The 26,294-nt window shown below is 39.0% G+C and overlaps 2 protein-coding genes across 10 annotated transcripts in view; both read right to left on the bottom strand.

The window, feature by feature from the left end:
• PLA2R1 (phospholipase A2 receptor 1) overlaps positions 1–431 on the bottom strand; it is a 41,425-nt gene extending 40,994 nt beyond the window's left edge. Inside the window, exon 1 of one of the 3 annotated variants that reach the window (XM_074873377.1) lies at positions 286–431. In XM_074873377.1, coding sequence (XP_074729478.1) covers positions 286–394 — 109 coding nt within the window. In that variant the 5' untranslated portion in view covers positions 395–431. The remainder of the gene's footprint in view (positions 1–285) is intronic. The other 2 variants (XM_074873375.1, XM_074873376.1) reach the window with 2 other exon arrangements.
• A 7,710-nt stretch (positions 432–8,141) lies between these two features.
• The window catches only part of ITGB6 (integrin subunit beta 6), a 53,986-nt gene continuing 35,833 nt past the window's right edge, over positions 8,142–26,294 (bottom strand). For 4 of the 7 annotated variants that reach the window (XM_074873367.1, XM_074873368.1, XM_074873369.1 and 1 more), the window contains 7 exons: positions 26,031–26,165; positions 25,396–25,813; positions 24,256–24,478; positions 21,613–21,710; positions 16,675–16,794; positions 14,472–14,638; positions 8,927–12,601 (listed from right to left, as the gene is read on the bottom strand). In XM_074873367.1, coding sequence (XP_074729468.1) covers positions 12,500–12,601; positions 14,472–14,638; positions 16,675–16,794; positions 21,613–21,710; positions 24,256–24,478; positions 25,396–25,813; positions 26,031–26,165 — 1,263 coding nt within the window. In that variant the 3' untranslated portion in view covers positions 8,927–12,499. Of the gene's footprint in view, positions 8,769–8,926; positions 12,602–14,471; positions 14,639–16,674; positions 16,795–21,612; positions 21,747–24,255; positions 24,479–25,395; positions 25,814–26,030; positions 26,166–26,294 lie in introns of those variants that run through there. The other 3 variants (XM_074873370.1, XM_074873372.1, XM_074873374.1) reach the window with 3 other exon arrangements.

The raw sequence follows: 26,294 nt of genomic DNA, 5'->3' as shown, positions 1-26,294 counted from the left end.
CCCCCGCCATGACACGAACCGGCCGCCCACAGCGCTCAGAGCCGCTGGGCAGACCCCGAAGCGGGAGGCCCGCGGGGCCCCCCCCGCTGCAAGCCCCGCATGGAGGGACGGGGCTGGGCAGCGCCCGGGGCGGGGGGGCGAGAACAGCTCAGCCCGGCGCGGAGCGGGGACACCGACGGCCCCCCCCGACCCGCCGCGGGGTCCCCCGGGGTGCGCGCCCCGCGCCGCCGCCCCCCCGCCTTCCCTCCCTGCCTCCCCGGGCCGCCCCCCGGAGGCGTCACTCACTCCGAAGGGAGGGCACCTCGTCCCGGCTGAGGGCGGCGGCGCCCCGCGCCGGGCCGCGGCCGCCGAGCAGCAGGCAGCACGCCAGCAGCCGCAGCCGCACGCCCAGCATCGCCGCGGCACTGCGCCCACCCGCTCCGCTCCGCTCCGCGGGACCGGCCAGCCGAGCCCGGCCCCGGGGAGGGCAGAGGAGCGATCCCACCCCGGCGGCGCCCCGCGGCGGGGAGGGAGGGAGGAGAGGGGAGGAGGGGCGGCCCGGCCCGGGGGGTGGGGGAGGCCCCCGGGCTCTCTCCGTGCGGCGGCGGGAGGCGGGAGGGGCGCGGGGGAGGCCGCGGAAGTCACGCTGGAGCCGCCCGCCCCCGCCCGCCTCCCCGGGAGCGAGGACGCCGCCGGAGGCCGCTCGGCAGGGCTGGAAACGCCGCTCCTGCAGCTCGGGCCGTCTGCCCGAGTCAGCGCTGTGGATTCAAGCGGACGGAAGGCTCCGTATTAACCTTGTTTTCCATCTGAAAACACTTTCTCACGCCTGCACTGCAGGTACTTTTGTCCTAAAAAGAACCACGAAACACAGAGACACCAGAGGTGGGAGACCGGTGATAGCACGGCCCGTGTTCACGGGGTCGCTGCTCTGCGCCTGAGCATCCCCGCTTTTACAGACCCCACTCAGAGACTTGGTTTTTTAGCTAGGTCAGCTTCTCAGCTCGAAGTCATTTTACATCTTGGCGTGAGGAAAAATAATTGCCTTCTCTCATTTTGTTCATCCCTGTCTTCAGTTGAATATTTGTCGGAGCAGCCCCACTTGGGTTGAATTTCAGTCTTACGGAAGCTATGAATGGAGGAGGGAAAGTCGAAAGCAGAACCTCCGGGTTAGAGTAGTTTTACTGGAATCAGCAGGACAGTTTCTTTTTAATCTGCATAAGCATGTTTCTGCATTGTTCTTTATGCATAGCAGACAAGTATATAAATATATATAAATGCATACATAAATGTATAAAACTAAATGTTCAGCATAACTGAATTGAGCCTCTGTTCCCCCATGTCCACCTCAATCATGATACAAGGATGGAAACAGAAACAGACAAATTTATAACTATATATAAATATATATAACAGACAAGTATATAAATATATATAAATGTGTACATAAATGTATAAAAATAAATGTTCAGCATAACTGAACTGAGCCTCTGTTCCCCGATGTCCACCTCAGTCATGATACAAAGATGGAAACAGAAACCTCTGGGCATGGGGGGAGTTTCTCACTGGTAGTTTGGTAAAAGAAGGAATTGAGAAGCAAGTGAAGCCAAACACTTAGCAAGAAGCAGATAACTGGAGGGTTTTCTCCCAGTTTAACAGATGATAAAAATGTCTGGCAGAGAACAAACAGCAGGAAACATTGCTGAACAAGCTGTTCTAGAAGTGACCTGACTTTGCAAAACAGAAGGGTTGTAACTCTTAAGGAACTGTAATGTACCTCAGGAAAACTGCAGCTTTCAGGGAATTTCAGATTTTGAGAGAGAAGCTTGTTAATGAGCCGTTTATGAAAATCTGGCCACTCAGAACTATCTACATGCCTTCAGCAGTGTTTGGCCACTGCTTTGAGTACCGAGCTCCAGAAAGGGACTCTTGTGCTCCAGAACCTGTTTCTGGGTCACACTAAGAGATCATGCTGTTTAAAAATAAAGGTGCCAGGGAGCAAAAATGAGGCTGCTCTGGGCTGTGGGAAGGAGCCCTGCCTCAGGTGGGTTTTTCTGCTCCTGTCAGTAAGATCAAAGTACACACGTTCTGATTACAGATTCCTAATAATGAACACATCAACAATGGTTTTGTAAATATTTTATTAAAAGCAACTTGGCAATTTAGTAATTCTTTGTAGTTTCCCTTGTTCCTTTTTTTCTTTGTTATTCGGATCTTCCTCTTGACTAAACAGTTTTTTACTGTCTTGAATCTATTCTGCTCTTAATAAACTGGTAAATCCTTTCTAGTGCAGCTGCAGTTATACTGGCCTAGGTATTTATAACTAAGCTATACCTAGTTAATTACAGTAATAAGACATCTTTGCTGGCATAGTGTCTTGTAAAACCAACAAGGCTGACAACATTTTCTGAAGTAAACTTGATGATTTAGTTTATATTATCTTGCACATTAAATTGTATAACTTTCCAATTTTATTAATTCGTTTGTTTGTTTGAAGCTTTACCTGTCTTCCTTCAGGGCATTTGCTGTAGTGATTTGGCTCCTTTATTTCACTTTCTGTCTGGAACCCACTTTTTGTAAATATTTTTGTCTTCATTTCTCTATCGATGATCTGTTCTCTTTCTTTTTGTGTATATTTGGACCCATATATATATGTATGCACTTGTCTGAGCAGATCTGCCTTTGCTATTTAGGTACTCTACACAGATGTTCAATCCAAGTTTGTATTCATCTTCCCTTTCAATTAAAAGTTTTCCTGTTTACCCCAAACACAGAACTACTCTCATTTATCAGCTCTGCCACTCCATTTACACTTGGCTACAGGCACTGCTTCCACCTTCCCTACCTCCCCTGACAGGTCCCAGCCATGCCCAGCAACACCCTTTTCCTTTTGGCAGCTCTACCTGTGTGTTTCTGTTACACTACTCCGTCCTCCCATGCTCCCTGGAAATCATTACGCCTGCCAGGCTCTGCAGTTTCGGTCCCCACCAGCCCACATCAGGTAAGACGGCCCTTTGGGACAGCTTATACTGGCCACTTTCGGGTTAACTGAAATCCCTAGCTGCAAACTGACAGTTTAATGTTCACTAGGCAGTATGTGTTGTTTTTTTTTTTTTTTCCTAAAGGTGACTCTAAGTTTTTTTTGTTAACTGTTCATAGCTTTAGGCTAGAAACTTCTTTTTCCAAAGTGAAAAACTCCCCTATAAGGGTGACACCAATAGCATTAATACAGCCTTATGCTTCTAAAACTCTGCTAGACAGCTACTGTTCCTGCATGGGCATGAAGTGGAGAGAGTAACTACCCTTGTGGCTGATACTGTTCCACTGAGCCACTCCCTGGTGAATCCTCACCTTTCCCAGCTCTCTGTCCATCCTCTCCCAGTAAATGTTCACTTGACACAAATCTAGAATAGCTTGTTATAATATAGATGCTTTAATATTGGGTAGAAGTTTTACTGTTACTATAAATCTAGCATGTCAGACTGGCTGTTGATTGGCAGTAGTATCAAATTCAATAGCAGACAGACATTCATGTAATCCCACCCGATGTAACATTAAGCGAAAAAATCCAATACCGCAATACTTGCATTAAACCAAAACTGGCTAATGGGTCCAGAGCTGCCTCTGGCCTGTCCCCGTTAGCTTCTCAAAGCCTGTCTTTGCCTTATCCTTTCCCTTTGAGATCCTTGGCACAACCATACCTGCTATGTCACTCATCCTTCCATATAACACAGTCATTTTTTTGCCATTCTTGTCCTTTTCTTATGAAGGTTCCCTTTGCACGCTTACTCAATACAGTACTGCGTACAAAATCTGCCCACCTTACCTATATTTTTTCCATATTCAGAGCTTTTAAGCAAACCTTAATTTCACTAGTATGTACACATTAATACTATGAGTTTCACATAATTTTAACTACCTGCAGCTAAAGCAAAAATACACATGCTTACAAATTATACGCACAAATGTCTCTCAGCCATGGGGCCAGCAGTATATGGGTAAAATAGAGGGTGAAAAGAGTTCTTTGCAGCACCCTAAATGTGCTAACATCCTCTCTTGCACACCCTAAGGGGAAGGATACTACCATGTTGTGCAGGGAAGGAGTCTTGGATTTTCCCTTGATTGCCATTTACTGAACTCCTAAGAAAAAACAGTGTTAGGTCAGGACTTTGGATGGGTAGAGCAAAACTAAATCACACTGGCACCGTATAAAGGGAAATTACAAGCAAAGAGCAAATATTCAGTAGAACTCTATTTTTGTCTGCAGTCTTCATACAGCTTTTAACTACTACTGCTCCTAGCTGCCTCATGTCTGAATTTGTTGGCCTAGACAATCTATGCCTAAAGATATTTTCCAAAGTTCCCCTATGCCTGTTAACTAGCTCAGGTTTATAGAGCTCAGATCCATAACATACAGCTGAACCACTGGTTAAAGCATTTCAAGAATTTGTCACACAACTGATCTCAGTGTTTAACTTAAATTTTAAACTCTGATAAAGTAGCTAATTTGTTGCTTAAATTTTAAGCATTTATGCACTTGTAAGTACTTTAAGCCTTTGTATATGCCCACCTACAGCTATAAGATAACTGAGACATGTAAGTACTTTGCTACCCTACAGTCAGCATGCTTAAAACATACATGTTTACCATCAAGGGAGCCTTAAATTGTTAGTACTATTATAGTGAAACCAATAGTAGAATAAGACAATGTTTGCAAAGATTTGCTACAAAAGAGTAGTTAGTGTGTTCCCAAGAAAAGCTATTAATATTGGACTGTAGATTTGTTTACTAAACAAACCTATGACTCATTGTACTTAATACAAGAAATTACACACACTGTGATCTACAAATGTTATACTTTTTAAACAAACCAACAAAGCCATCATTTAATTGCTTAGCAGACATTTTAGAATAAATATAAATCCCATAAAACTTCCACAACTTTTGTTTCATGGTATAAATGCACCTGAGAGACTGGTAGTTTTCTTTGTGTTTCTTAATCATACGCAAACAGGTTTGTAGGCAAAACCATTCTGGATTTGTTTGGTCAGATGTGTCTTCTACGCTGTGCTAACCAATTCCTTAAGCACAACACCTCTTCATTTTGTCAGATCGAAGCTTCATAAATCAGGGTAATAGGGAATAATCAGGTTATGGGAGTGGACATTGATTCTGACAGTGATCATCAAGGAAACTTTTTATCAGCTCCAGGAAAAGTGATGCTTTCAAGCACAAGTCCTTCAGTCAGTGTGTTTCCTCCACATCTGCATGCCCACGCTGCCCCACCAGCCAGCAGTGGCAGTTTGGCAGCAGAGCTGCAAGGCAGCACAACAGGAGTCCAAGCCTGCAGTTGCTGGTCTCCAGCGGCCACCACCAAAACACCTCTTGCCAGGTTCTATTGCCTCTCTATGCGTCCTGCTGCTTTAATGGTGTCTGAAACAGGAACGCATCCGTGAGCTGGACTTTGCTTCAGTATAAACTGGAGTGGACAGAAGTGAGAGTTGGGCGTAGTCTTAAGCTTTATCATTTACTAAGAGACTAAGAACAACGACTTAGGAAGGATAGACAACCTCCATCAATGTACCATCAATCTAGTCAGAAAAAAACTTGACTGGGTGTAACAGTCATAACAAGGATATATGCTTGCAGAAATTCTAGGGCATAATGTGTACCCAGTGCTGACATGACTTCACAGGTTGGGAGAGGGTGTGCCTTTGCACCTTGTAGACTCCTTCTCAGAAGAGCTGAGCTTTTTTTCCAGCCATGCATACACGTTTAGACTCAGAAATCCTACAGCTAATAGAAACATTTACTGTGCTCATTAGAGAATATGCACACAGAGAAATCCAAAGCAATTTTGCCTCTTTAACCATTTTCTTCTCAGGTGGAATAATTTTTGCGTTAGATACCTTACTCTGTATTCAATAAAAATGCATAGATATTCTTTTTTTTTGTTATCTTCAATATTTTGTTTTGTGGTACATCATATATATATATATATATATATATGAAGATATACAGCCAGTCTCATATCTAAGGGTTTAAGAAAGTCTGGAAGCCAGAGCTCCCACTGGCTTCACATAGTGGTAGTATCTGTCTTCATTACTTATATAACTATATTTTATATTATATCCACACACATACGTATGGGTAGGCACCAGAGAACCACCTGTTAAAATTTCTGTTCTCTTCTCTGAATTTTATGCTTGTAAAATAACAGAAAAAAAACAAAAATATTTTTCCTTAGCATCTTTCCATGCCCAAATTGAAAATTTGTTAACAAGTACAAGACATAAAGTTAGATTGATAAAACCAAATGATCTCTAGTCACTGCTCATTTCAGGTAGAAGGAGAGTAACATTTGCTGGTGGATTGTTCCTGTGAAGGAACTAGACATGTTTGTGAGAATAGCATCGTTTCTCTGCAAAGAAATTCTGTTTACTTTCTCAAGGCTGAGTTTATCACCAGATGCAAATATCCAGTCAAAAAACTCAAATGTTTTAATTACAATAGAGTAGATGCTCTGACTGTGAGTCACTGAAAAGCTCTAACAACTTTCTAACCAGTGGGAATGTCTTGCCACCAATACTATTAAACCAGTCGGGCCAGGTATCTTGGCCTTTGATATGGAGAAAGGCAGGAAAATTCCCAGCTATTCATCTTTCTCTTCCTTTATCTTCTTAGAATCTCAACATGAAAGAACTCAAAATTTAATCTAAATTAACAAAATTGGTGACTGTACAGCAAATCACATAAACTGAATTAAACATGTTCAGACACTCTTGTCCTTACTTTGGAATAAAGAATAATTAGATTAAGACCAGTCTAATTCAAATTGAACATTGACTACATAGGTTTCATGTGGATTACCCAGCCCACAATAAATTCCTAGATGTATTTTGGAATGAATTTCCTGAGTGCCACTAGTGGACAAACCCTAAGGGACAGTCTTTCCACAAGCTCTTTTGGGATGCTGACTAATCACCCACAGTAAATACGGTGTTCAGTGAGAAGGCTCGCTCTTTGATAAAGTTCTGTATCTGCCAGATTCAGAGAGCATCAGAGGAGGAATCCAAAACCTGTAGTCTATGGGAGGGAGATATTAAACTGGTTCTTGCAGCTGCTGTCCCAGCCAGCTTGAAGCAGTAGCTGCAAGTACTCTTGGAGGAATATGAGCGGTACAGACCACTGTATCTTTGAAAAGGCAAATTCTCTTGCTTGACCATGGTTCATTTGATTGTCACCTTGTGTGGTGGCTCATGACACATTACCACAGAGGACTTCTCTTCCTGCAGACACTGGGGGGTGGGGGGGGGAAGTGTGTCAAAAGTTTTTGTAATGATTCATTGATTTTAAGGATTTCTAGGGCTCTTTGCCTGAACTGTTCTTTTCCTGGTTTGATATATTTTTGGGCTTAATTTCTCTATCACCTTTGAGACTATTGGGGATTTTCTGTTGGTTTTTGTTTGGTTTGCTTTTCCTGTTTGGTTTGGGGTGGGAGTTTTTTTGTTTTCCTTTTTTCTTTTTTTTAGTCTGTCCTTTTTCAAATCTACTGTAACCTAAAATAGAAGCAAACTGAGAGCTTGTTACATGGTAATTCTACTATAATTATAGGTCTGATTTTTAAGTCAGTTGAGAGTTTTAGAGAAAGCAAGTTTTAACCTATCACCTGAGAAGATCAAGTACAATTTGCCTTTGAACTAGTTATTAACTTTGAAGCCTGAAGTTGGTAGTACACACTTTTCCAAACACAGGTAACATCCAATTGCTGAACACTAAATAGAAATTTCCTGTTTCTTCATACATAAAGACGTTCAGTTTATTTACACTCCTACCTATTCTAAATGTGGAAACAGTAATGAAAAAAAACACTGTTGAGAAAAGTTACCCTGTGGAAAAATGGCTTTTTCAAAAAACACATCATGCCTTGAGAACTTCATCTCTCTGAATGTCGTGAAACTGTTTTAAATGTTCTAATTGTAAGTCTAAACTGTAGCGTAAATAGCGTGAGGAAGGGAGAGGTTGCAATGAAAATCAGGTTTTGGTTGTCTCTGCTTTTGAGTGATGACTGGTAGAAGAGAGAGACTGAGCCAGCTTCAGGAAACAAAGTTCTCACCTACCAACATCTTTGAAAAGCCAAAGCCTTTATATTTATCTACAGTACCTGTCATTTCTGTGCTTTTATTGCTATCTGTCAATATTAGCTGATACATAAGTCAGTGAAAACATAGAGGAAAAGTTTCTAGTCATGAACAATTCCTAAAAATAAACAAAACCAAAAAAGTATAGGCTTTTGGGCTAGAATACATTCTAAAATACATGCCATGAGTATACATTATACAATTGTATTAGTTTCAGTTTTCACAGTTCACTGTGAAGTGCAAGAGAATATGATCTTATTGTGTGTCTGAAGAATACAATAGACTTTAAATACAGTTCTGTCAAGGGTGCAAAGGAATGTTCTCTTCCTCAGAGCAGGAAGTCAGAAGACATCAAAATACAGGACTTTTCATTAGAGGAAAAAAAAAGGATTAAAGAGATTAAAGAGAAAGTATGCACTTTGCCACGTAGTTCCAAAAAGATATTACTACTGTTACACTTACAGAATGGATGGATCTTTAGGTTTAAGCAAGTTGTGCAGTTTAGGAATCACTGTATTAAAGAACACCATATGTAATCAATCAGAGTTCCAGAAATAGGTTGCTTACAGCGTTCATCTGTTAACTCATTTCCTTGAAAAGCAAAAGGATCACAAATAGAAGAAAATCCAGACATTAAATCTCATGTGCTGTCTTAAAAAAGGAGGGAGAGGAGTTATAAAATAAGCTCTAGACTATGCCAAAGCATGAGAAATTTGCTAAGATTCATCAAACTATGTGAAAACAATGATAAAGACACTTGTCAAAATGGAAAATGAAGAAAGAACAATAAAAGTATATTAAAAAATGCATTCAGTTTTACAATCTTTATTCAAGGTTAAACACCTTTTCTACAGAAACAAGTTGAGGCATTTACCTGTGTCTTTTAAACAGACTAAGATAAAAATTGTCTATTTTTTTAACTTTTAGATTGTGTGTGATAAGTTTTGTGGGGCAATAACTCCCCTATGCCCACTGCAAAACAAACTTGAACTTCCATATAAAGGCAGACAAAAAATGGAGAGTATTGCACTTGGCATCCGAGTCTTGTATCCCGGACTCATTACCCACTAGTTATATTACAAAACAAAGTTGAATGCAATCTGGACATATACAATACAGGTTAACATGGAACTTTTATAAATCAAATGAAAAATTTTCCATTTAACATACAATACTGAAGTTACCATTCTACAGGGTGTAAAAGATACACAAATACCATAAAATTGCTAATGATTATTCTTTTATTCAGTTTAACTCTTCAGTGAATAGAAGTATTACTATTAAAAAATGTTTTGGCCACTCTCAAGGTCCAGCCTCAGGTCAAAACGATATTCATGAAAACAGCAGACTTTTTCATCCCACTCACCACACAGAAACCCACTCATAATTTGGTAAAGGAAAAAAAAAAAAAAAAAGAAAAATATGAACTTTGGTACAAATGCTACAGGATAAAAATAATATAGTTAATTAGAAAAGATGAACACCACTGTTGTTTTTAGGGTGAATGCCAAGTAAGATCTTGAAAGTTCTTGAAATCTGGGGGTTTAGTCAAAATTTACGATCTAAATTAATGCTGTTAAAAGGATGGCTTGTATGAATGAGCCTAGCTCTTTGATACCCTTCAATAACAGAGACTTTCCTCACAAAGCTCTTCTATTTTCTCTCTTTTGATGAATTCTTAATTATTTGAATGATTTCCATCCTGACGATTTTGAAGGTGCACAAAACAATTATAGTACAGTCAGTCACAGCAGGGAAATTTCAAAACATACTGCCTGATTTCTGCACATCTTTGATAATTTGGAGAGATTGCTAGGAGGAGTAATTGAACTGTAGCCATTGTCTACACACCAAATTGGATCTTTGCTGATGATCAGAAGATGCAAGTGATGGGAAAAGAGCGAGTAGCTTTGTGAAATGAAATTTCCTATAGGAACAGGGAATGTAGACCACCACGTGTTTGATATGAAATGCAAACACCACTTTGTTAATAACATTTGAATATTGAAATGTATTTCAATATTGAAATGGGTCACCTACAGAAGAAGGGCTTTCAACCCTTATATTGAGCAGCAGAATCAGCCTTATCAGAAACAGAACTTAAAAGGTATTTAATAAACAGTATAGATTTTTATTCCTTTAAAAGTAATAAAAATATTTTAATTTCTTTCAGAGAAAGTTTCTCATTTGATGTCTTCTTTATGGAAAACAAAAGAGTAACAGATAATTTACATGGGCTAAATCCAGATTTCCTTAGTCCCTTAGGCAATCCTGACTCAAGCGGAATCTGAGACAGAATCCAGCGGCCAGCTTTGCCTCCCATGCATTTATCCCTGTGCCAGGTAAACAGGATTTTGTCTCACATGTAACTTGCACTGACATCTATGGGAGTCTAGTGGCTGGAAGGGCCTCAGATACAAGCCTGTGTCTGTGCACAGTTTCCACGATGAGATATGTGGGAATACTGAAGAGTACAGATGTGAATCTGTGATTAATCTGTTCCTGTTTAATGACAGCCATCATTTCCTTCACACTGCAGTAATTTTGTATTTAATATGTGGTTATAGAAACACCTTCTCTCCAAAGGCATCTGATACTGTTTATTTTTCTTTGCACAGAAATATATACTATAGGTTCTAATCCACTAATAGACAATATTAACCAGTTTGCGTAAACAAGACAATCTTTGTAAACCAAAAATAATAGTTTCACTGAAACTAGATCCTCATCTGTAGCCATTGACTCCAGTAGGCTTTGGATCAGGCCCTAAAACAGGCATGGGTCAGAGCTAGCTAATAAATCAGTCTCGCATCCAGAAACTGTAGAGGATATAGAGACTGAAGTTGCACAGACTTTGTAAATATTTATTACAAAATGGGCATCGAGTTTTTTAGATCAAATATATGATTTACCATGGGGAATGTACTTATTTGTCTGTGACTGTATTGATGTACCTTTGATTTCTAAGTCTTTTGCAAGTACATTTATATGTACATTTTGACCATCTGTTCCAGAGTACTAAAAAATACAGAGGAAAAGTGATATTAAAAAGTAAAGTACATTATTATTAGCTTAAAATAGTGCAATGTCATTGTTTATGCCAGCATGTTAGCTGATTTTGTTGTGGTTTTTTTTTTTTTTTTTAGCTAGTGCTATGCGTGATAACAGCATTACAATTTAAGAATTTATGGCAAGTCATTAGTAAGTAGCTAAAACTGAGATTTAAAAATTGTCGTTAATATCATGGAAATGAATATGAGGTGGAATCCATAGATCTATTTGTTGCTTAGTTTGAAAAAAAAGCCAAACCCAACAAATGGCCCAAAAGAGCTGAATACATTATTTCACACATGAATAAATGGTTTGACTGATGGGCATTGAAAGAACCTCACAATTTTGGATATATCAACAAAAGAGCACTGTCTTTGTGTGCTATACTGAGTCTTTGTGCATGAACTTTTCCTGCGTGTAAAGGGCTCCTGCAACAGTTCATGTGATGGTCCAGCATACAAGGTTTATTCTGAGTCCCTGAACAGGATGTAAATGGTGAAATGGGGTTCTGGTAATCTTCTGGTTTAAAGTTTCTCTATAGGGGTCTCTAATTTACAAATGTTTCTCTTTTGCTCTGGATCCTCTCTACTAGAATTTAAAGGGAAAAAAAAAAAAAAAAGCAGTCTATGCCTGGAACAGTAAACAACTCTGCAAATGAATAAGGACTTGATTTAGTTTTCCCTGAGACAAACCCAGGGTCTGGGTTCTTAAAGAACATCAGACATCACCAAGGACAAGAGAAGAGGGAAACAGGGCAAGAAATAAGAATTAGAAAGGAGATGTTTCTGTATACCTTAGATACACAGAAGATAGGCAATAATGCTACTTGTTTCTGATGAAAAACTGTTCAGTCACACAGGTGGTAGGAGGAACCTCTAACCTCAATAGTTTAAGCAGCATTCATGAAAAAAAAATCTTTTAAAATGTAAACCAGCCCACCAAATAGACTGGTACAAATACATTCCTAAACAAAAATATATGGGATGTGTGTGTGAACAAAGTAGTGTATAGCCCATTGTATATAGCTAATTTCACAAAAATAGGCTTACATACGATAATTTTTAATTTTCAGTATTAAGGAGAAAATTAAAAATATTCATTATGCTATTTTTTTAAGATGGGGTTTTAATGTTAAAAGGGTTTTTTTCCATATTTCTACTAACTTTTGCTGCTAATTTGTTATCTATAGTTTTCCCAACACAAGATATATTTTCTCTAACAGAATGATTATACCACTGCAACGTGCAAACAAATATCACATAACCAGCTGAGAAGAAACAAGTGTTTTTAGATTTCCTGCCAGTAAAACTAAGTTTGTAGTGTCAGAGGTGCTAGTAGGAATCTGCAGCCATTGCCCCTTTTTGCTTTTCTTGGTTCTTGTAAGTTACATTTTTAAAAGTGGTTGTTGAGCCTCTGTACAGTGGATTTGTTTCCTAAAAAAACAAACAAAAACAGAAGAGATGGGAGTCATGCAATATTTAACTCATCTCCCCGTTGCTTCAGCTGCAAGCAGATGTAGCTGCACACCACTGCCTTGAGCATACAGCTTCAGCAAAGGGATCATTTTGGCCCATGATTCCTGACCCAGCATTATGATTCAGGTTGTACATGCACCAGTGAGTATCACTCTGCTTCCCAGTGTGCAGAAGAAGATGACTTGTACTCCATGAGAAACTCGGGCCAGACATCTGCCTGGCCCAGCAATGTGTTCCCAACAGCAGGCAATGCAGGCTGCCCGTGGAAAAGGTGACACACGTTTCACAAACCTCCTGGGTCAGAGGGGATGTCCTCCTTCTATGGGTTTCTCTACAGACATTCTGAATCCATGCAAACTTTTACCATCCAGAATATCTTTGGAAATAAATCATATGCCCTAAGTAGGTGTTGTGTAATGATGTCTTTTTGTTTCTTTGGAGCCTGCTATCTCATCATGCTTGTATGGGAAAGTCAGTGAACAAATGTCCCATCTTCAGTTTTCCCGGTCATAATTTTATAGACAAGTGACACACCCTCCTCCTGCTATTTCTTCTCCCTAGTAAGGATTTCTGGTCTATTCTTTGTACAGAAGTAATTTTGCACCTTTAATCATTTCCAAAAAGCCTTCAGCAGCTCACTTATGTTCCAAGCCACTGAAATTCAGACTGGTCTGTATGAGGCAGCACAAACCAGTCTAGGGTCAGGAATGTGCTTCACTTCGTATCTGCCTCCTAGATTAAAGTAATGTACATCATCAAACAATGCTTTATCAAATATGTCTGATATGTGTATCAAATGTTATGGCTGGACCATTGTAAAAGCATAGTGTCTCAGCAGTGACATGTGACTTGTCACGGTCCTCTTGCTTGAGCCACACAGACTACCACCCACTGGGAGAAGGGCAAGTACCACCTGGGATTTTAATCCTGGCTTCTCATCATTCACTTCCTATCATTTCCTCTTGTGACAGAAAAGAAAATTAAAATGCTTCTACCAAGTGTATCCTTCTCTCTCTCTTACCATATGTAGCCTCCCAAAGGATTAAGAAAACATTCTCAGGTGGCCTTGCCTGTAAGTAACTGGTTTTTGCCATCTCAAAAGCTGAAAGGCCAGCAGTGTCCATTCTTGCAGAAATGTTGCAATCCCAGGGTTTTGTACGAGAATGGAGCCGGGTGAATGGCAGCATATTGCCTGCCTTCCTGACAGCCACTAGAAATGCTTACTCAACATGCTTTTTTCCAAAGAGTCTCAGAAGTCTTAAAGCTTTTGCAGAAGAGCAAAAAAGTCAAGGGCAGAAAGGAAAGAAGAAAAGGGAACATGTGGTATAAACTTGCATTACACATCCACAAGCTATAGATAGAAGTTAGGCCTGAATTTCTCTGGCCTTTTACCTATATTTTGGATAGCTTACATTCATTGCTCCTCTGTGTGTGGGCTCTCATCATGACAGAGGCCATCAATAATCTCTTTCCTAAAATGGACTCTAGTTTCTGGGAAGAGGGACACACCTCTGATAATTACATAGGCAGCACACAAATTTGCTAAAACTAATCAAAGGCAAGGTATTAATTAAAAAACAACTAATAAAAAAATGTTACCTACACGCTTTTACACATGGAAGAAATTAAATCAGGAGACTAAACTCTAGCTACTTTTCGTCCCTAAAAAATTGTAATTTTACTTTCTAGAATAATAAATGTAGTGAAAACCTACCAGTAATATCTATCACTTTAAAAGAACAAAACCAAGACACAGAATTTTAAAGACAGTTGTGCATCATGCAACCGACTTAAAGAACTTCATATAAACTCAATGCATTTAACGTACCGTTTGCCATTTAACTTTTGATTTTTCTGCTTCAAACTTGGCCACCTCTTTCCGGTCTTGAACTGACACCAGTAATTTCCATATACAAAGTAAAACAATGCCAATGAGAAGGATAGCAAGGGTGACACCCACTATTATCATTGGGATATTTGGAAGCTGTGGGCAATCTGCGGAAACAAAACCAATTATGACTGCGGATATCCAATCAATAAATTTTAAGCAATTAAAAACAGCCAAGAGGCATGCTTAGCTTCTCATACGCTGTGAGCTGTGCATGCCTTTTTCTTCAAGTCTATGTTATTTTCCTCCTGCTAGCTTGCTAAAGGGTTTGTGAAACTGGCTGAAAAATATTGCATTAAAATGTTAAAAAAATTAACTGATCACTTCTTCCACTGCTCTTTTACCGTGTCGATTAGCAGCTGCTGGATACAGACACAGATTCTGAAGAAAAGAGTTAGAAAATTATTTGCAGATCTGTATCAATATAATTCTAAAAAACAGGGCTGAGTTGACAAGATTATGAATGTTACAATGTTACGGCTGAAGCTCTACTTCAATTAATTGATATTCAGCATGTTGCAGAGGAAAAGATTCTAGCAAGATCTGTATCAAGCTAAAGTCACCAATGATCTTGAGAAAATAGAGGAAACTACATTTCACTCATGAAAACAATGAGAAAAAAAATCCATTAGACTTGCTGAAAACATTGAACTGAAGAATTTGAAGGAATTTTGCATTTCAAGTTCTGTCATAAATTTTATCATACAATATTTCAGAGAGTCAAAATTGAAACTGAAGTTTTTGCTTCACCAAAACACAAAAAAGTTTGATTAATTTATTACTAGAAAGTATTGCTCATGGAAGTTGGTGAATGCTATTATTTTACAAAATTTTCTGCTGAACCATGGTTTAAGGACATTGAAAAATTCATTTCAGTCTGGTTTGAGCAGTAGGTTAGTTCTGCAGTTACTGGTGCCATCTTGATTTCCATTCCATAAATGAAATCAATTTCTAGAGCATTTCTGAAGGTTTCATCTCAGGTCACATTCACATGCATTGCAGCCACCACAGCACAATAGCTTCAAGGCCCAGGAGCAGGACAGCAGATGACAACAAAACTGGTTATTGTAGCATTGTGGGAGGACCACAACATGGCATTTAATGAACTGTGCCTTCCCTAAGATACTTCTTTCACTTTTTTTTTTTTTTTTTTTAGATCTACTTAAAATGCATGGTAAATGTATTTAATAAAGAGAAAAATCTTACACTTATATTCCTAAGTCTTACGGATGTAGTTTACAAAGGGATGTGCATCTTTAGTACTAGCTTTGCTACAACTATCTTTGCTGTAATAGTAACCTACACAAAACCAGACTACTGTTCTTATGGTAGAAGCTGCTTTTTTGCACAGTGAAATCACTTTCATTCTCACATATATGCTAGAGAAAGGCTACACAGAGGGTTAATAAATGCCATTTCTGCCAACAAAACAAGGTTACAAATCTGCATTAGCTTTCCCTAAAACGTAACTAACATTTAGTACTGGGACACTGGGTGTGTCAAAAAAAGAATAATCATTTTTATTGCCTTGAGGCTGAACTGTTTCACAGCTGAAAAGTGGTGTCTGTGTTCTCTCCTGCCCTACATGATTAGGAGCTTTAATGAAAAATCAGTAGTGAAACAACAGTAAATAAAGAAGTAATGTTAAATGAAAGGATATAAAGAGGTCTGTTGGATACCTGTTATTGATGCAAATTAATGATAAACTAAAGCTTAATGATACCGCAACATTAAATGTAATTGTAAATATATTTTAGAATTTCATCAGGTATACCCAATCAGATAGTCTTTTGGATATTTTTCCATCTATGAAATATATGTAATTTCAAAGTGAATTATAGTTTTCTCATATAATGCAAATGACATTTGGTATCATCATCTTAGAACTGCAAAGGACTTGAGAAAAATTAACTTACTCTTGCAGCCCAGGGATCATTCTGTCCATCTTAAATGAAATGCCAAGTATTTATTTTACTACCGCATTAAATAAGTACCTGAGGAGGTGCTCTTTTGGCTAGGCAGAGGAGAGCTACAAACACAAGGAGGTGCAGTGCTGCTTAAAAGAGCTCAGGTTCTAGATAGCTCACCCTGCCTGTGTTTTTAAATCAGATTTCACGTAGAAAAAGCAAAATTCACTGCTTACCTTTCTGTTCTATGCTGTGAATGACCGTCCTTCCCTGTTCATCCATAGCTAGTAGAAATATGGTTATACATTCATTTTCCCTCTGCAAAGAGCAGGGAATGGATTTATCCTCTGAATAATCTGCAGGGGCAGGGAAAAAAGTAATTCATCAGATCAAAGGAAATTTAACATGTAATAAGAAGAGAGACTGCTGGCATCATGTTTGTCACAGCCTCATCTGTGGATGGTAAAGAGTGAAAGATGAAAGCAGAAATACCCTCAGAATTTCTACTAAATTTAATGATCTTCCTTCTAAACCCAAGGTTTGTTTTATTTCTGATTTTTTACTTACATTTCTGAAGAACTGATCCAGGTATTGTCAATCTGCACTGACCATCTAATGCACCTTATTAATCTAGTGTACTGTGAATGTCAATGAATTGGAAGTGCTTCCAAGTTGCTTAACCACCAGCTGTCTAGGAAATATAATAGTCCCCAGTTATAGGACAAAGTAAACGGTATGTTCTCTTTGGTTTACAGCTACTCTTTCTGTGTCTAGATTATGTTTCAGAAGTAGATATGCATACATCAAACAGCAATGGATACTCTTAGAAGGGGTGCTGTTTATTTCTTCCACAATAGCCCTCTCAAAGAATAGTGTGTCCAGTACTGCCACAGCAGTAAATATAGATTAAAAATGGAAAGCTGTGATTCTGGGGTATTTGTAATGTGATTCCAGGGGAAGCAGATAAAAAATGTCTGCCCCCATTTATTTGTCTCTTCATTTAATGTAGATCTGCACAAAAACTTAATCCTTTTTGTTTTCCAGATGATTCCTAACTGGAAAACCTTTTCTGCTGAGAAAAGTTCATTCAAAGGGAACAGGGAGACAGGAGGAAGCTGACTGTGAGGACAATATAAAGCAAATAAAATGATTGAAAGTTGAGACTACAGATCCAGAGCCAGAAATGAAGTAATTTGGAGCATAACCGTTATATAATATTTTTACAGAGCAAAAATATCTGACCTTATAACTTATGCCACATCTGGGGCTGGACACCATTATGTTTCCATATAACCCGTGATTTGAATAGCATTGGAAATCTAGGTATGCTTTTCAATACATTTTTAGAAAAACTTATTAGGTTTTATTTTTAGAGGTTAAAAAGAAAACAGTAAACTGCTCAAAATTTCTTTAAAAATTATTGTCACCCTCCATTATTTCTTACCCATTCAAAACTTACTGAAATTTCATGAGCAACTGTACCAAAAATCTTAAGTCCTCAAACTTTAATATGAGGAGTAGTGAAATATAAAGTAGGAATCAAACAGGAATATAGATTTTAAAGAAACCTGTGGTACATAAAGAAATAAATGCTCGCTTTTTTCTTTTTTTTTTCATATTGCTTATTATCATAAGGTTTGGTCTTATAGAAAACACTATTAAACACCATAGAAAATACAAAAGTATAAACAGTTGACTACCCTACAGTTCTTTTCTCTGCTTGTTATAAAAAGAGAATCACATCTGGTTGGATTTTAATGAAAACATGGTCTTGATTTGTGATAGTCTTGTATTTAACCTGTTGCCTGTCCTTCGTGATAGAGCAATGTGATATCTATCAAGGTGACAGGCAGACAAGACTTGCTGATTTAACAAGATTTGGTTTTGTTACCAGGGCCACAAACTGCAGACTGAATGTACTGAATTAATGGCACTCATTGCCAGGTCACACTTCCAGTAACGCTGTCACAAGTTTTGCAATATTTGTTGTTTCCCAACTCTTTTAAGCAAGCAGATCCAAAGAATATTAGCCTGGGTTTGGGGGGGTTTTTGGGGGGGGGGGGTTGTTTTTTTTTTTTTACAAAAGAAAAAAAAAAGGAGGAAAAGGCTAGTTGTTAGCTATCCTGAAGGTAGAGAAAAACTTGCGGTCATATTCCAGATATCATCCAGAAGGCAGTAACTGAAAATATATTATTTTTAAATTGTAGTTTTTAATTTAATGTTATTAATTTGAGACCAAAGGGAGCAGAAATCTGATTATGTGCAAGGATGTAGAAATGAAAGCAAAGATGCCAGTTCAAGCTATTCAGAGCCCAGCTTATGCTTAGTATTTTTATTTCTTTGATGTTATTTTTAGGATGAGGGATCACTAGGAGAGACTACTGCATAGATTACTTTCAGTTCATTGTACAGAAATTTGCCTAGGCAGATAAACTCCTGTAATTTACACCTGTGTAATTTTCTGTGTTCTGCAGTGAATCATCATGCTTTTCCCACTTCTGCCTGCAGCTTAATTCCTTTAATTTCAATGGTATTTGAAATCACTGGAGTGACACTGGAAGAAGAATTGGGTAACAGTGGCAAGCTGGAGCCTCTAAATGCAAAAGACTGTTTCCTAACAGATCCTTAGATATAAGATTCAACAAAATTCTGACTATAGATTTAAATGTCATTATGCCATTTCTTGTTTGTCTTCTGCTCAATAAACTGCTCTTTTTGAACAGTTTCATCTCACTTGAGACAGAACAGAGCAGCGTTGATATAGAGGATTATTCAGGCTGCAGCATCCACTTTGTTGTTACACTGGGAATTTGTGTGGTGTCAACGCTGTGGGGTAGGAAAAACTCAGTTTCTCCAAGGAAAGTGTAACTGTCCCTGTTGGGCTTGTGGCAGGAGCAGCCTGGTGCCCTGTGGTTGGGGTGATGGCAGGAGCCACCAAGGAACTGCGGTTCCTCCTGGATAATGAGTAGAGCAACAAGGGCTCATCTTACAGCCATCTGGCAAAAGGGGGATTAGACTGATTTAATATTCAAATATTAAAAATTGATGAAAATAAAACTAGATGCCTGCCATGGAGATAAGCCCAGTAAATGTGAAGCCACCAGCACCTCCAAGAGCTGCTGTGCCATCCTGTGCCCTGCTGGGTCCCCAGGCAGAGAGGCCACCCATGCCAGCCACACTGGTGACCCTGCTGCTGGGGATCAGGAAGAGAAACACCCAGCACCCGCAGAGCCGAAGCAGAGGAGCAGAAAAGCACAGCTCAGAGGCTAAAATAGGCATTCCCAGGAAACAAGAAAATGTAAAGCCTAAGCTTTTTTTATTGCTCCACAGTTCCAGTCATTGTGTTGCAACATACACATGCAAAAGAGAAAGTAAATCTTTGAAGTGCTAATATTTTATTTAACCTAGAGCTATTTCTAGTTTTCAAAAAGCCTTGGAGCATTAAAAAACCTGAAATATAAACCAGACAGGAGTATGCTACCATGTGAAGTTGCTCAATAGTATATATTAAATATTATGTGGTGGTCTAGTTATACCACTTTCAAAATTTTTTTTTCTTTAGGTAATACAGTTTTGATGTTAGGATTTTTTTTTTTTAATGATTACTTTGAATATTATTTTTGTCCTCCCAGGACTTCTTAATGAGGCTACCTCCATGCTAAAACAAATCCTTTGAGCTATTACACAAGCATTTAAGAAGAAACACAGTATGCAACAGCTTCTTTTCTTTTTTTTTTTTTTTTGAGGGGTTAGGATGGGAACAGTTATCCAGCCTTCACTGCAGCAGTTGCTGTAACTGCTGCAAATAAATTTTAAATCTAAAGAAGCAGCTGACAGTCCCAATCAGTGAAGCACAGGACGTGAAAAAAAGGAAATAAACAGGAAGAGGAGATGATGCTGTTATGCTCATATTCCTGTGACCTCTATGTATGTGAACAGAGCCATAAAAATGACTGTTTCTGCTCTTGATTAGTATTAATTATATTTGAAAATAGAATGTCTTATACATTCCTAGCTACAAATATCTGCCATCTGGCAATAGCTTGCTAATAGTTTACTAACTACAGTTAGTTTGCTAACTACAGAGATACAATAAAAGTGCCTATATGTTTTTGAAGCTTGTAAAGACATTTTATATTTATAAACAAATACTGATGTCTAGAAAGGCAAAGCATGATAATAATTTTAATAACAATACAAAATTAGAATTAGTTTTCCTTACAAGGGCAATATTTGCAATTTTTGAACTCTGTATTATGGAGTAGTGTAATCAAAAAAAAAAAGATGTAGCTTTGTTGGAAAGATGTACATCAGTGAAATTTCTGCATGCATGCAGCTCCAGATGGGCTTCCAACTGTTTACAGACACAAACCTTAGATGTGCATACAGCATTCTGGATTGTCATCCTAATTCTTATATTTGTCTTATTTAATGCTTATGGTACATCTGTGATGTGGATATAATGTACCTATGTCCTGCCTCACCTAACAATTGCATTTTGCCACGTGATTTGGACTAGGGTTGCCATTAGAATAAATACAGACTGCCTACTGAACAGACAAGCACCTTCCTCTACAGAAAAGAAAAAGATGCACTATTTCAAGTTACATTTTTTCCTAAGGGTACTATTTTATTCAAGGTTAATTCCTATTTCAGAAATTCCCACCAATGAAGGGCAGTTTTGAATTAAAGCGAGCAACTGAAAGATGTGCTTAGCCTTTAGACTACTAGAAATGTCTTTGCCACAGATTAAAGGGCTGTGTCTAGTTGCCAACTGTAACCAAGAGTCTGCATAAGGACTGGAATCAGGTTTTCCATTTGTGTGGTAAAAGAAGCCACACTGGAACTCATGGTACGGGCGTGACAAACTCAGGGGCTTTCATCAGCCACTGATTTGCAGGGACTGGTATTTATTAAATTCTATACTTTCTTACATAAACTGATTAGAAAGTAGGCATGATCCAATGAGTTAATTGACCTGGAAGGGTAATACCAGCCCTGATCTGCATTTCCTACTCTACCACAGAAGAACCACAGACAGACGGCAATTGCCTTATAAGCCTTAATATAATTCCACAGCAGAAAAACAAGGCTAATTTCAAATATAAAATTACTGAAAGTGGAAACTATCACTAATTTCACACACATAGAAATGGAAGACTGAGTATACAAACCCTTTGTGGTGCTGACAGTGGCATCAACCAATTTGCATTTTTCACTGCATTCTCCCAGTGACTTGTCATCAGAAGTCAAGTGACATTCCACACAGCTCCTGCGCAAAATAATTCAGCAGCTCATCAATCTCTGCCTGTCGCAAAGCAATAATACAAAAGCCAGTACGTATGCATCTGCATTTTAAAAAGAAGCTAAACAAAAGGTCTTGTGCTATGGATACAGTAGTTCTCAGAAATATGATAGGTATTGCCACCAAAAAAAAGCCCAACCAAAAAAAAAAAAAAAACCCCACCTGAATAAAGGTATTGTGGATATGCTCTCTCTTGTCCTCTTTTCTCTCACAGCTTATTAGCTACCAGACAGAACCCCAGGCAACATTATTCATGTAGGTCTATCAAAGACATGAGGTTACTCACACATAAGATTCATTTTCAAAAATAAATATTCTGAACTAAGCTCACACTAAATACCAGCCAAAGGAACGTCTATCAGATGAACAATATCTGAAATTGACTTCAGAGAGATCAAGCTGGGGCACCAACTCTAAGTATTCCTTTGTTGAAAGTCTATTGAATAATGTATTAAAACACTATTCAGGTGTCTCAGCAGATGTCTCTTGAATGTGATTACTTGTCTCAGGAATCACTTACTTACATCCTAATTATACTAATGCAATTTATTGGGAAATTATTTACTTTATTTAATGGTGGAATGACTGAAATATTATTTAAAAACACAGAGTCTAAACCAATTCCTTTAGAAGTCTCTGAAAATCTTCCAAGAAATTCAATGAAGATTTTAATAAATCCAGAGTTTCTTCATGGAAAAAGGAAACAATGAACAGGCTTCATATATGAAAATTTTTGATGCAAAATGTATCTTGCTGATTCTTCACAAATAGCTTCAGCCAGATTGAGGGGCTGAGACTCTGGGAAGCAGCCTGAAGGAACGACTGCTTAAAGAAAAGAGAACTGCAACAAAACATCCCCCCAAAACCTGGCCATCTCCTGTTGCATTGAGTTACATATATCCATGGGAATATGCTGAGGCTGCTGAGATTATCTTCACAGGATGAAGATGACCTTATCACTCGCTCTGGAGATGGCAAATAGTAAAAGCAAGCAGGTAATGGGATAGCCTCTATCTCATGGAGACAAATTCAGTGTTGTTGGTGTTTTTGTCATATTTGCCATGTTTCTCATACTACCACTCTTTTTCTCAGCTGCCGAGCCATTGATCTCCATCCCCTCTGACCTGGTCTTTCAGCTCTCTTGGTTATCCTACCCAGGTATTCCCAACGTTCTCTCTCTTTTGGCTTTCCCTGCCCTGCGTTTCAGCAAGGGAAGACACTGAAACAGAGAGAAAAGATCCAACACTGCATACAATATACATGTTTAAATAGGCTAATGTAATGCCCATCATGTAACTTTATATTTCTTATTCTCTGCCAAATTGGGCAGAACAAAGCAACAGTATTGTCCCTTGTGTTTAGAGCAGTTGCACGCAGAAGTTCTCTTTACTTAAATCTTTTAACAAACAGATAGGCTCGCTTTTGTAGGTCAAATTTGGCACTAACATAAATGACGATTTAATCAATGCCATAGAATACCTTCTTATCTCAGATACAGTGTAGACTGCAACAGCAGGCATGAAAATACAGTGGCAGAACGCTGGTATGGAAGAGATATGGGCCTCAACTCTAAATAAGTAGACGTGACATCATCACGAAACATTAATGTAACTTACGCTCAGCAAGCAAAGCCGGGGTCATTAATAACATATATTCTGTGAAGCCTAATTCAACTTCTAGTTTAAATTTCTACTTAAGACTGCTCATTCTGGACTGGCTTTAGTCCTGCAAGAACTCACATAATACAAGCATAAGTATGGGTGTACTTAGAGTGGTCAGCTTTATGTCATACATATTTTTGGTTGCTTTTCCTATCGTGCACTGTAGCATACACCCCGCATCACAGCAGGAAAGCTACATAAATTTTGTATGCTCAGTGAACAGAAGACATTTCACCATTTACAATCAATTTATCATCAGCTTATACACAACATACAGCTATCCACTGATTTCATCCCCAGACTATGACCTAGTTTATCATAGTTAGGCCTCCTTAATTCAGGCAAGCTTAACTGAATTTGGACTATGAATTTGCACATGTATAAAGCTTGAGCAGACAGCATGACCTTATTAATTCATATGCATGAGAATGGTAATACAAATGCCAATTTTTTTTTTTTTTGAGTCCTCATTTTTGCTGTAGCAACTATGCTGGAATGTTTTCATTCTGTACTGTGGACTGGAAGGAGGTTCATCTGTTTTTGTCTGATGTTATCATATAGGGCCACCACCATTCTCATTAGCTGTACAGCCAGGGACAGCAGTGGAAGCATGATCCTTTACTTGTGCTGCTTGAAGGTGATTGAATTGTTTTCCATAAAGTTCTTTTGTACAAGAGTAATGCTGATAAATTGTTGATGTATGAGTTACAACCAACCCTCTCAAAGGACAAAGAAGCTCTTGGGTTCTGATCTGTAAATCCAATTTACAATAGTCAGCACACTGCTGAGGCAGTATAGGAAATAGAGACCTGGATGACACAAAACATCAGAGATGTAAAACAACACATTACCGCCTGGAACTGCAAGGGTCACCGCAGAGAGGGCATTTTTCACATGTTTGGCCTGAAGCTGCTGGATGGGTGCAAGCACATGACCCACAGATGCATTCGCCTCTCCCACTGCACAGTGTCCCATCCTCAGCAATGCAGGCGCTGGTGTCAGTTGTGCAATTACAGTATTCACCAGTCCATCCACCGTGGCACATGCATTCCCCACAGTCACAGTCACCATTGCCTGGAAAAACATGTATTACACTTCAAATCAGTCTCTTAATAAGAATCTGAATGATGGCCTTTAAAATCATTCTCCTTAATAGCAGATATTCTCCTCTCTCCAACTCTTCTCACTCTTAAACATCTTTCTTCCTCCCCCAGAATTTTCAGTTTTAAGCCAGAGGATCAAATTTTCGCTTAGACTGGCTGTAAGCCAGTGCAGCTCCATTCTCTTCACTGGAGTCCTCCACACAGATCTTATCTCCTGACAGTGCACAACCTAATGGGTAAATCCTCTTTCATTTATAGCAGCATAATTTCAGCCTATCTATTCAGCACAATCTCATTGCTGGCTCCTGCCAGTTTAATGCTATTCCCATTGTTTCAATAGAATAACTTCTGATTTATAATGGTATGGCCCAGGAAAAAAATTATAAATACAAGTTCTCAAATTCTGATTGTATCTTACCAAGTTAAACTAAGAATGATTGAGGTTACTGGGTTAAAATTGTAAAAATATCGGAATTATCCTAAAAGAGATTAATTAAGATTGCTATGCTTTAATAATTATGTCAGAGTGAAACTGTACACTGGCTAACACCGAAGTATGTCAAAATACTTATCTAAACTTTCTTGGAGCTACAATCATCTACAGCCATTGAAAGTCTGACCCAGTGTGATGCTAGCTGATATGCTCCAATAAAGCCATGCCAATTTAGATTAGCTATGGTTAAAGGTGTCTCATTTTTAAAGTCAAAAGCAAGGTAAAAATTTTCCCTTGTTTTAAGTCTAAACATCATTCAGAAATATTAAATTACACTTTATACAGAATTGATTGCAACTGAATATATAACGAAAATATAGATTCACAAGCTCATAACTAAGAGCAAGACAAAGCTCTAAAATGCAGACGCTAAAAATAGCGTCAAGGAACTGTACCTCCACACTGGAGCCCTCTGTGTCTCACACATGAGAAGTCATCGCATTCACAGCGTGGCCCATACACCTTTCCGTACGGGGATGGGTGGCAAACACACTGCCCGCAGTAGCAGTCGCCTCTCCCGCTGCAGGAGTTCTGCTCTGCCGAACCCTTGCAGGAGCTGGTGCCCAGGGAGCTCTCGTCACATTCGCAGCGTGGCCCCACATACCCCGAGCTGCAGACACACACCCCGCACTCGAACGATCCTTTCCCTTTGTTGCATTTTGGGCTGTTCATCTCCGCCTTTGCCTGACAGTTACAGCTGCACTGGGGATGAATTTCCATTTCCAGCGTGTCGCTGAGCCCCACTGGTTTTATCACAATATGCCTTCTGTTTTTTTCACAAGAGGAGAGACTTACAGTCACATTGAAAGAGACCTGGAAGGGAAAATGGTGACAGCTCAGAGCTGCAGCACACGTAGCTCTGCAGGGTGCTCTGGAAGCACGTGCAGAGGACAGAACATGAGGGTCGTAGATACCACCTACTTTTCTGTAACTTGTTTAGAAGAAGATAATTTAATAAAGAGCAAACTCTCTACCTTGGTGTCCTAAATTCTCTGGACTCATGTCTATTGAGAACTTGTTCTTTACTTACTGTGTCTCCCACTTTCACATGAGAACATTTTCTCTGATGTGGAAAAAAGGTCTCATTGTTACAGATGGCTGTGAAAGAGAGATTGAGCCCTTCTGTCTCTCCCAAGATCTCCAGCTCGACCTCGGACCTCAGCTCCTTAAAGGAAAAAGGCGTGAGATGAATGAAGCCGTAGCACTGCCAAATGCTGCTAATGCTCCACGTCTCTGTAACATGGACTGTAATTTATCACAGGAGTAAAATCGTGGGTTTGGCAGTTTATTTACA

Source organism: Strix uralensis, chromosome 6 (assembly GCF_047716275.1).
Source record: "Strix uralensis isolate ZFMK-TIS-50842 chromosome 6, bStrUra1, whole genome shotgun sequence".
NCBI lineage: Eukaryota > Metazoa > Chordata > Aves > Strigiformes > Strigidae > Strix > Strix uralensis.
Note: the sequence above shows the minus strand (reverse complement) of the source record. Positions and strands in the feature narration are given on the sequence as shown.